Source organism: Phocoena sinus, chromosome 3 (assembly GCF_008692025.1).
Source record: "Phocoena sinus isolate mPhoSin1 chromosome 3, mPhoSin1.pri, whole genome shotgun sequence".
Lineage (NCBI taxonomy): Eukaryota > Metazoa > Chordata > Mammalia > Artiodactyla > Phocoenidae > Phocoena > Phocoena sinus.
The window spans coordinates 166,518,725-166,530,761 of NC_045765.1; the positions used below are offsets into that span (position 1 = coordinate 166,518,725).

Genomic DNA, 12,037 nt, shown 5'->3' on the forward strand with positions numbered 1-12,037 from the left:
CAATAAAAGCAAAGAAAATATTTGAGTGCCATCTTGTAGATATGCTATAGCCACCCAACAGTTTCAGGTTCCATTTCCTGTGCAGTTTCCTAAAAGAGCATGTTTCTGTCTTCTAAATGGCAATCCAGATAGTCACTTGGATAAAGGTTTAAAATCAGTACAGTTACCAACTTTTTGTACCTCAGTTGTGTTTGAGAGGCACAACTGAAGGGCTCACGCTGCGAGGTTTCATTATTTAATGTCTACTCTACAGGTCTCCTGCTTTTGAGCTCCCAGATTTAACGCTATGTAAAGAACTCCACGGGGAAGCTTGGGCTGCAGCAGTTTTTCTCAGCTCCAGATCCTTGCATCTGAGCGATTCTGAGCAGAAGCACCTTGGCTTTTATACCCTGAGCTCCTCCTAAGGTTGTATTTGCAGCCTGGTCCAGTGAATTAACTATCCTTAAGGAAATCATCATCCCTATGTGTCTGCAAAACAGCTCACATACGGAAAGATCATGAGCTTTGGATGCAGGTGGATCCTGGATAAGCCTTTGGCTTGGTGTGTGATTATGAGGAGGTTAATCAGTGTGTTACTAGAGCAAAAGACAGAGACCATCGAATGGGTCTGGCAAATAAGAATCCAATACGAGACGGTTCCTCTCCTATGCCGTGTGAGCATTACGTTCAGTTCATGTACGTCCTGCTGAGCCGGTGCTGCTCTCATACACATGATTTGCTTTCATTGTCCAGATATACTTCACGTTGCCTCTGGACCTAACAGAAGGCAAACTAATCTGTTGTGAATTTGTTCTTCCACCTTTAAACAACTTCCCATTTTCTGAGATGTACAGGTCCCTTCGGGCCAGATTCTGCTCCTTGCATTAAGTTATTTACCTCGCTCTGGTCTGTTTGGGCAAATGGATTTTCTGGCGGTTGTGAGACTCTACCTCGAGCACATTCTGTGTGTAGGTGAGTGATGTCAGCATGGCCCCAGCCAACGGGCAGGGGCGTCTGTCGGCGGGTATTCAGTAATCCCCCGTCTCAAGTGAGCAGGTACATATGCATACAGGCGGGGCTGATGGAGGCTGGACAGGGCCGGGTGTGAGGAGAGCCAAGTGCTTACCTTTGCCCATCCCAGTGGTTGGGGAGGGCAACAGAGAATCCAGATGCAAGGTGGGTTCCACACGTGCCTCAACTGTTCTGCTGAGAGGGGCGGATGTCCTTCCTGGGGTGGGCTGTGCTTCACAGGAGGACGCCTTGGCCCAAGCCTCACTCACTCAGTCGCAGGCAAACTGCTAAGTCGAGTGAATTATAAGAAGCCAAAATAATAATAATAATAAAAAATTTCTCTGGACTTATTGTCCTCTAGGGTTTTGTGTAAAACTTAAGATGGATAACTTGACACTTCGTACAGTCTTCAGGTGTGACTGCTGACCCTTCTACCTCTCCCGTGTCTTCTGATTCTGCCTACTAAACCCTCACGTACAGAAGGGTTTCTCTTGAAGAAACATGAGATGGGCAAGAAATAATTGTGTCTTCATTTTTATCCTTGACTGGCTGGAGAGGAGGGTAGACTGAGAGAGTGGACTTGGAGAAACCTACGATTACCTCTAGTTTACAGACAACAGAAGATCAAATACCAGAGTGTAGGCTTTTCCCTGAATGAAGAGGCCAGTGGATGCTTCCCTCCCGGGCACAGGGACACAGCATTTTCCAAGTCACTTCTGGAAATTACTTCAACATCCCTGAGCTGTGAAGGGTTCATGTTTAGTCTCTGTGCCCCTTTTGTTCCTGAGTACAAGGCTAGATAGGCTGCCTTCCCTGGAGAGCTTCCCTCAGGCGGCAGAATTGGCCTTTTCAGAAAAATTTTGTGTTTGTTCTAGAGAAAAGTCCCCAGTGACTAAGGCCCACCCAGAGGCCAAAGTAAACAGCTCAGGAATCTGGGCAGGAAAATTAGGTGAAATGGGACTGTCCGTATCACATCAGAAACCAAAGCTGACTGCAAGTGCTAGATTTCCAGAAAGCATTTTTGTTTTGCTTACTTCAAATGCCCTCTACTTTTTTCACTGTTTTTTTTAAACTATCAATTTTCCCATAATGTCTCACTGTAAAATTTTTATATCTACCTAATAAGATTTTTTTTTTTCTTTTGGCTGCATTGGGTCTTCCTTGCTGTGTGCGGGCTTTCTCTAGTTGCAGCGAGCGGGGGCTACTCTTCATTGCGGAGCACAGGCTCGAGGCGTGCAGGCTCATTAGTTGTGGCACACGGGCTCAGTAGTTGTGGCTCGCGGGCTTAGTTTCTCCACGGCATGTGGGATCTTCCCAGATCAGGGCTCGAACCCATGTCCCCTCCATTGGCAGGCAGATTCTTAACCACTGCCCCACCAGGGAAGTCCCTAAGATTTTAACTAAAAACCGTTTGCTTAATATTACTGGCAGTACAAATGAATTATTTAAATTTGATATTATTTAAATTTGGTATTTGTTTTAAGAGCACTAAGAAACTAATATGAACAACTCAATAAAAAGTTTAGAAGATAAAGTTGAAAAAGTTTCTCAGAGAGTACAACAAACATAAGTTGATTCTAGAATGCATGAGACTGCTCCTACAGCTTGGGGCTAGAAGTAAAGAGAACCAGTAGAGGCACAGTGACATCATAGCCGTGCAGTAAACACGTATTGAGCACCTACTTCCTACAGTGCACTGCAGTCAGTGATAATTCATACTATAGTCAATATGGAATCACCATCATCTAAGGTTCATTCATAAATAATTCACTTTAACATGTTGGAAAGGATGCATGAAGAACTATAGTTTTTTTAAAAATTATTATTATAATAATCTTTTTTAAAAATTAATTAATAAAAAAAGCAAATTGAAATGTGAAAAAAATCCTCATTTAATTTAATCAGTGTAATTTAATGATAAGCCAATATGATAAGCCAATAGCGAACAGTTTTTAATATATTAAATGTTAGTGACTAACTGAGTGTAAACATATATTTTTACTGGTAATTGTGTCTTTGCTTACTTGGCATGTGTCCTAACTTTTAAAAATGCTGTTGCAATTGTACTTGTATCTCAGTTCTTCTTGGGAATTATAAAATCTTCTTCTAGTAGATTTCACCATCTGACACATCCTACTCACCACAGCCAAATTTCCCTTGCTTAAGCAAAACCCCCATATTTTAATCACATCAGTACACTTCTCTGAAATCTTGAGGAAACTTCAACCCAGCCAAGCTGCTCAGCTCACAGGATCATGCCATGTGCACAGGACTCCTTGTTGTCTCTCCTGGAACCACTGTGACCAGGGATGTGTTTCTTATTCAGCCAAACCCCAGCTGCATTCAAAGGCCAGCCTAAATAGCACCTCTTCCTGAAACTCTTCTGGGCCACAGCTCTCTCCTCTGATTCCTATAGCACCGGTCGTCAGGGCTTCTCAATAGTCATTCCTCACTATGACATTGTCAAGCAACGGTCATGAACGTCATCTTCCCCCCTCACTAGACTGCAAGTTCATTCATGATCCTTGTATCTTCAACACATGGCACTGTGCTTGCACATGCAAGTAGCAAAAGAAATCATTTTGAATGGACCCAAACGTGTAGCTGAAATACTTTGCACCGTTTAATGGAACACACTGTGGTGTCTCACATCGCCTTATTAAATAAAGACCCCGTGGCATTCACAGATTTAGTATTTTTGGTATAGAATGTTTTCAAACACTCCCAGAAATTTACAGCATATATTAATTTGTAATTATGTTTATAGATTAAGTAGAATAAGTATATGCAGGCCATCTCAAAAAAACTTTGTTTTTTTCTACCACATGATGTAAGTTAATCCTCAGAACAGACCAGTGAGGTATTATCCTAGTTTTGCAGAAGAGGAAACTGAAAAAGAATATGCTCCAGTTGGATTTACTAATTGAGGGACTTGTGGATGTCTTAGAATGTCTTCCTCAGGAAGATTACTGTCTAATTGGAATTTTCCAGTCTTATTTTTAGTAAGGTAATGTTTTTAGTGCAACTCAAAGTAAAAGCAGATCCTGAAGTATATGGTGACATAGCCGTTAAGGATAAGGCAACTGAGATTGTCTTAGGTATTAAGACACTATTATTCACAAATAGTTAAAGTGTTCCCTCTCAGTGTCCTCACCATGATAATACAAATAAAAATACTGACATTTGACATGTGATTTTTGTGCAGAATTTGGGAAGCACTTTAAAGGTGCAGCACTTACAAGGGAACCTAAATGCTTAGGGAGGGAGGCTTGAGGACTCAGCAGATTCTACCCCCCAAACTTCCGCCAAAACGCCACCTCCATTTATTAAGCATTTCTTCAAACTCTCAAGTTTACTCCCTCCTACGTTGTACACTTTCCCTATGCTGGTCTTCCTGCCGAAACACTCTGTTTTTGCTGAAAAGTATCACGTCAGTCCCTCTGTTCCTCTCACTGGTCCCAGCTTAAATGGCTCTCCCCATATGTTTCCTCATCCCCCTTTTGTTTTTTCCTTTGCAACTGGCTGCTGATATTTATCGGGGCAGTTGTTTAATGTTTATTTCCTTCACTAAGAGGTGAGTTCTTTGGGTACAACCGACTGTGTCAGTTTTGTTTCCCGGTACACCTAGGAAACACTCTCAAAATCAGTTCAAGACAGGTGCTAAGTGTGTGCTGAATAAATGAATGATGGAAATACTTTAGAAATCCCATGTTTAATGAATACCTGTTGTTGATACGGCAAGAGTTCTTAATATCAGAAATAAACTGACATAATGGCAGTTAGTGTGGCAGAAACAAGCCAGATGAAGTCATAGATACTTAGATAATCTAATATGCAAGGGGATCATATTCAGTAATTAGCTCCAGCTTTGCAGAAATACAGTGAAAGATTTTAATGAATATACCCATTTATTTCTATTACTCAACAAATAGCATAACCGCAAACTTTAAAAAGTAAAGGAAGAGGGCTTCCCTGGTGGCGCAGTGGTTGAGAGTCCACCTGCCGATGCAGGGGACACAGGTTCGTGCCCCGGTCCGGGAAGATCCCACATGCCGCAGAGCGACTGGGCCTGTGAGCCGTGGCCGCTGAGCCTGTGCGTCTGGAGCCTGTGCTCCGCAACGTGAGAGGCCACAGCAGTGAGAGGCCTGCGTACCACAACAAACAGAAAAAGTAAAGGAAGAGTTTATATAAACTGTAATGTCATTAGATTAATTTCCTGTAAGAAAGAAAGTAGTTTATCCTTCTAGAATTAAGGCCTACATCTAAATATGCATTTGCTCTAAAATACACTTTCAACAAATGTGTTCTCAAATTAAACCTCAGATTCTGACCAACTTGTTTTCTGAATTCAGATACTTTCAGATACCAGGGCAATATATCACATGAGAATAATCTAAGGTTCTTAACAAAATAAGAAAAAAATGATTAAAAATATTCATCACACAAAGAAAAACACTTTCAAAGTGGAATAAAGAAAAGCCACTTTCACGGTGGCTCCATTCATAGGAATTCTGTGATTTTCCACATGATCTCCTTAAGGGACGCAACTTCCAAAAATAATAAGTTATGATGACTGGTTTTTCTTAAGGTATAATTTAGAATAAAGGTAGAGTTCGTCAGAATGTTCCCCATGGTATGAAACATTTTAAGTGAGGAAAACATATTTAATATAAACAGTATTTTTAATGAATGGGCACTTGTGATTGTAGAGAAGTTTTAGTATTTTAAGTGTAATCTTAAGAGTCTGCAGAGCCATCTGCAGTATCGGAAGAAAGAGATGTTATTACAAACAGCTTTTCATTGAAAACAGCTTAAAATATTCCATGTAACCCTGTGGCGTTGCTTCAGTTCTACAGGCAGCTTTGCAAGGGGGAAGAAGCCGCAACGTTAGGGGCTTGGTGGAATTTCCTCGTTTTTGGAAGTTTAAGTTTGTCTCATGGTCATACTGCTTGAATAAGAAACATGAAACGGAATTCAGGCTTCTTGAATAATTCCCGAAGTGTAGCCTTGCCCCTTTTGCCCCCTGACGGGAAAATGGGATCAAACACGGAGAGGATTCCGATGTGTGATGCACACCGTGGAATCCAGCAGTGACGCTAGTTCAGTACGACTGGTACTCTGGTCCTGCCTACGCCAGTCAATGCCCTGGAATCGGAAAAGATGAAATTTAAGAACAACCAACGGCAAGAGCACAGCCAGGCTTTCCCAGATAAGGCACCGCTCAGGCTGTAGGCAATCGAATAACTTTCGAGCTTTGCTTCTGGATCTTCCCTGTAAGAGCCTCTCCTCAGCCCCTGTGGGCGGAGCCTCCTAACCAGTGCCCCTTCGGCACTGCCGGATGTTTGCTCAAATAAACTCTTGAACAGTTTAATCGACCTCAGTTTATCTTTTAACAGATACAGGGTCACTTATCAAAAAGTTCCAGTGAGGTTATGGTGACAGGTAACTGTTGCACACTCCTTCCCAGCCCTAGTCCTGCTGTGAGAAGCGCCAGTTTTAACCATTTGAACTTCTTGGGCTGGTTAATACACAATAATTGCATGGTAACTTAATCAGTAATAGTCTGTTGTTGTTGTTGTTGTTGTTGTTTGCGGTATGTGGGCCTCTCACTGCTGTGGCCTCTCCCGTTGCAGAGCACAGGCTCCGGACGCGCAGGCTCAGGGCCATGGCTCACGGGCCCAGCCGCTCCGCGGCATGTGGGATCCTCCCCGACCGGGGCACGAACTCGTGTCCCCTGCATCGGCAGGTGGACTCTCAACCACTGCGCCACCAGGGAAGCCCTCAGTAATAGTTTTATACCTCTATTGCTTCATTTGTTATCTTTACATGTATCTTCCCCAGCTGTGGAACTTGGACTTCTTCCTCTGCTCCGATTTTTTCGTTTTAAAACGAGAATAAATAGAGTAGCTGATGGAGGTACTCTGTTTAAAGGTTTTATGAGCAAATCGAGGTCCAGTTCTTAGAACAGTGCTTTATGCAAGGTTTACATATTTGATGTGTTAATAGGGGTTTTTAATATCATTAACATTAATGACTTATTGTTACTTCGACTGCCTCCCTGGCCCCATGTTTGATGATTATGCTATGATTTCTAGTCCTACTCTTGGTGAACTGGTAACTCTGTAACAGATTCAGCCCCTTGTAAATTCTGCCCTAACTCAGAAGACCTTGGCACTTCCGTGCTGAACTCACCTGCCTTCCCTCACAACCCTTTCCTGCACATCTGATCTCTTGACCCTTCAGAGAGAAGGTGTCCAATGCCCTGCATTTCTGTGGGGTCATCTTCTGTGTAATTTTGACTGTCACAGTCATCTCTGTCTGTTTCCTCCCTCCCCACATCTACACTATATTGTGTTTATAACTTAGGGGCTGAAATCTTCATCTAATGATGCCCATGTTGTATATGAACTCTTTCATTTAGACAAAGCTAAAATAAAATATCTACCATCTACAGTATTTCTGATATGTTATGTTGAATATTGTAGACAGGGCTATATTAAACCACTATTAAATTGAAAAACTTAATGCATTTTTAAGCTATGGTACTCAAAAGGAACACTTCTCTATTTTATTAAATTTGAACCAACCACGTTGCAGGGTTTGGGGTGTACTTGTTTGTCCTTGGGCAAATATTAGAAATTTTTGGTGTCTCCTTTTTCTCATCAATAAAGTTAAAATAATAATACCTCCCTCATTAGAGTTGTTTAAATGGTTAAATGACATAATAATTTTATATATCACAGTAGGTATTCAACAAATAATACCCATTATTAAGGGGATGAAAATGATGATAATGGTAGTAGCGATGATAGTGGTGGTGGTGATGATGATAAAGTGAAAACATTAATACGTTCCTATAAAAGTTGTTTCTGTATAAAGGATGCAATCATTTTATATACCACGGTAGATGTTCAACAAATAGTACCTGTCATTAAGGGGGTGAGGATGATGATGGTGTGATAACAACTAGTATTTTGGAGCCTTGCAAGATTCTGACACTGGATTGTTCATGACACCAAAAGGCGTCATGTTAGCATGGACAATCATTTGGTTGTCAGCCCTGGATCTTAGAAAAAAATAGATATGTCAAATAAAATTAATTTATTTAATTTTAATTAGATACTTACCGGCGTATGCAGTTAGCTATGTTCTCTACTGTGCAGACGAAAACTTTGTTTCTCATCCCATGTCAAGGCCTAAGGGTCAATTCTTAGCTTGCATCTATGGTACTAGATAAACCTGCCTTTCTCTTGACCCTTTGGTGTGTGTTTCCAGTGCCTGCATTGGGGCCCAGGACCCTTACTGTGGCTGGGATTCGGTGATGAAGAAATGCACGAGCCTGGAGGAGAGCCTGAGCATGGTGCAGTGGGAGCAGAGCATCTCCACCTGTCCTGTGAGTGTCCGTGTGTCCAGCTCTGGAAACACTGTCCATGGGAACCAAGCTGTCCTACAATCCTAACTCACGCTTCCGTGGTGTCCATGCATTTTCATGTTAGAACCTTCCTCGCAAATCCAGTCTGTGCTCTCTTAACTCGTTCAGCCCCTCCTTGCACGGAGCCACATGGGATCCTGCTGACACCTTGCTGTCTGTTTTGAAGAGAAATATCTTAAGAGAAAGCAGTGCTGATTAGAAAATGGGATGCAACATTTCTGTTTTATTCTTGGATTTTTATCTCCAGAGCTTGGTGTGGACTATTTTGCCCTTTGTGGCATTAATAAAATAGCAACTGAAAGAATAAACTAAAGGATATTATGATGGAACGCCATGTGGGACAGTCTCCTCACTACTGCTCAGGGTCACAAAAAGTCCTGGGAGAAACAGCCTAATGTACATTCCCACAGGGAACCCTGCAGAATAGGGAGAAATTCCCCTGTGTTTAGAGCCGGACTCTGAATCCAAGAAAACAGATTTCACACTTTCCTTTGCCAATTTATTTGTTTGCATCCTCACTTATAGGATCCAGCCTTTCTTCCCCTTTGTCTTCAGAGCCCTCAATCAAGTCATTCCAAGTCTCTTTCTGTTCTCAGAGAACATGAGCAACAGCTATTTACTTCAACATATTTGAACATTTAGTAAGTCCCTTTGCTGTCACATCACTGCTGATCTCCATGCTGTCATTTCTGGCCGCACCTCTGCAAGACAGAGGTGAGAAGGCAAGGGACACAGGCTGTTATTTTAAATCCGTGCTGTTCCTTCTGTTCAGCACTGTCTGAGGCATCTGAACAGACTGTCCGTTTCTTATGAAGGAACCTGCACTTTCCATTATCTGAGCCGTGTGTCAGGAAGCCTGTCCTTAAGTTTGTAAGTGAGAAAATCAGGCAGAGTGTCATGAGGGAGGCAAGGGCTATTAAATCAGTGTTGTTCCCCAAATGTTGGCAGGAGATCTAGGCCTTTCGCTGCAGAGGCGGGTGTATCACCACATCCAGGCTCTGAGCAAAGCCTTGCAATGGGGTTAGCTGCTACTCCTTTGGGTTATTGAGCTTTGGATCTCTGAATTTAGAAGCAAACTTTTCTGCGGTGTCTTGTGAAATTGGTTAAAACATGCCACTGTCTGTGTGAAGTTCCTTCTTAATGTCCGCACCACACTTTAAAAGCACAAAGTGTTCACCTTAAATGCTTTGCAGCTAAAGAAAACACAAAGTGCACTATCTGAAAGGTACCTCTAAAGTTCAGACACACACTTTAGGAGAATCAGCGCATCTTCTTGTAGATGTTTGACCTTACAGTTATAATGGTAAAAAAAAAGACGGAAGATAATAGCAGTTCTTCTCAAGCAGTAAAGCCATTGGTCCAGGACTCAAGGTTGTTTTAGTGGATATCTGGGACATGCTTAGTTACATAAGGGGAAATACACACTCATCCACTTAGTTTATAACAAGTACGTCTTGTATGTTTCTGCGGTCAGAAAATGAAAGACCTGGTGTTTAAGAAGCAACAGGAGGGTTATCACTAAAGTGGCTTCTTTCTGCTGAGAGGACAGCTTCTGTTATAAACTCAGGGAAGGTCAGAGGGCGATGTGGACCTGCTCTGGTTTCACAGCTGCCCCTCCACTATCTCTTTTTGAAAAATGTAGTTGAGACGTGATCTCTGATTCGCTGTCCCTAAACCATACATAACAAGGTCTTTTTTTCTTCTGGTTTGAGGTGATTTCATTATACAAAACCATCTCTGTCATTTCATCCAGTGTAATTTGTCATTTATCAAGATATACTACTGATAAGAATATGCAAAGCATTTGACAACAGACAATAAATTATATCACTTTGAGCAAACCACAGGAAAGAAAAACATATTTTTTCTGACTTATATAGGCTACCAGATAGAAAATGGGAAATCCCATATTACCCAAATATTGTTTTAATTATACATCCCTTTCAAAAAATCTCTTAGAAAGAAATGAGTTAGATGAAATGATTAGCATTAATATAGAGCAGACTTAGAAAAGTATTTTTAAAAGCTATTAAAATAGTAATTTGCTTCTAGATTATTCTTTTTTTTTAATTTTTGACTGAAATGGAAGAAAGGCTTGACTTTATGGGCCAGAATAAAGACAGAGAACTATTTTCCACTTAAAGATCCTTATTTAAAAATGTTTATGGATTTCTTTTGTCCAGGAGACAGGGCAATAGTTGACCGACATATTGGCTAACATTCTCTTTTCTTATATTATTGTAATTAAAAACATTGTTCTTGGTTTAAGAGATTTGAAGTACTCAAGCAAGATCTAAATGTACATACCTAGCGTGATTCAAATAATATATCCGTCCTGCATAACTTGCAATATTGCTTAACAAGGATAGCATAATCTTAAAAATCTACCTGGGCTTTATTTATGCGTGAATGTCATCCACACCCTGTGTGGACATATGGTTATTAGCATACCATATCATACAGATTCAGAGGCAATAAAGATTACCTCTATTCACCCATCTTGCAGAGACCACACAGAGTTCCATCTTAGTTCTCTTCAAAGGTGCTATCTTCCCTTCATGTACTTCACTTATACAGATAGACTTAAGGACAATATTAAGTTGATGTCATAACATGAGACAAGCCTCTCCAAAGAGTGCATCCAATATCCTGTTTTGTTACAGTCTCTGACCAAAGGTACATGAGCCTTTAAAAGTAAATAAAGGAAAACATTTTAACTTCTGAAAAAATATCCAAATAGAAAATATAAGACTTCAATTTAGTCATAAGAACATGGCAGTTGGAGAACAGTAAGAACCTAAAGACATGCTCCAGGGACCTCTATGCTCATCAAATGCATCTACATCCTTCATCAGTTGGGAATTAATGAATTGAACATGAATAAATCAAAAGTGGGATTAAGGATTATGCTTGTTAAAAAAAGTTGGATCTAGCCAGCTCTTGGAAGTCCATTATTTCCTAGGTGAAGGGAACTTTGCTGTTACACAACTGGTGGTAAAAGTGCATGAAGCTGATTTCCATGAGTCTCATCAAAGAAAGTTCTAAGAATCACATGACCCAATGAAATGGCTGAGATCACAGGCTCTGGATTAAGCTTGTTTAGACTGAGTCTTGGGTCTTTTACAACCAGGGTGACTTTGAGCTAATTGAGTGACACCTGGACTTCAGTTTTCCTATCTATAAAGTGAGATGTACGCTCTAGGGATGCTGTGAAGATGCAGTGAGATAATACCTGTCAGTCACTCAGTGCAGTGCCTCACCTCACTGATAAGCTTAGCTTCTACAAAGGCCACCTCAGCTGGCACTCAACTCACGGCCCTGCAGGCCCCTTTCTGCAAGTCACTGACTTATTCTTTTAGTTTGCCAGTTTCTACATATTTTTCCGTCATAAAATGTCCTCTTCCAACATTCCGAATGATTGCTGCTTCCATCTTTATTTGTTCATCACCATCATATTGTATTTCCCCCCGACTTCACAAATCTTCGAGTTTTGTATATTCATGATCTCTTGTAGTTATAGAGATCCTAACAATCTCTGTGCTGTTTCCTTTGCATTTTAGACAAGGAAACGGAAGCCAAGGGGGATTTAAGAGAATTAACCCATCTTTGCAGGTC

General features: G+C 41.1%; 1 protein-coding gene across 3 annotated transcripts in view; it reads left to right on the top strand.

Annotated features, from left to right (window-relative positions):
* SEMA5A (semaphorin 5A) overlaps positions 1-12,037 on the top strand; it is a 477,269-nt gene that overhangs the window by 386,550 nt on the left and 78,682 nt on the right. For all 3 annotated transcript variants that reach the window (XM_032627865.1, XM_032627867.1, XM_032627866.1), the window contains one exon: positions 8,266-8,383. In XM_032627865.1, coding sequence (XP_032483756.1) covers positions 8,266-8,383 — 118 coding nt within the window. The remainder of the gene's footprint in view (positions 1-8,265; positions 8,384-12,037) is intronic.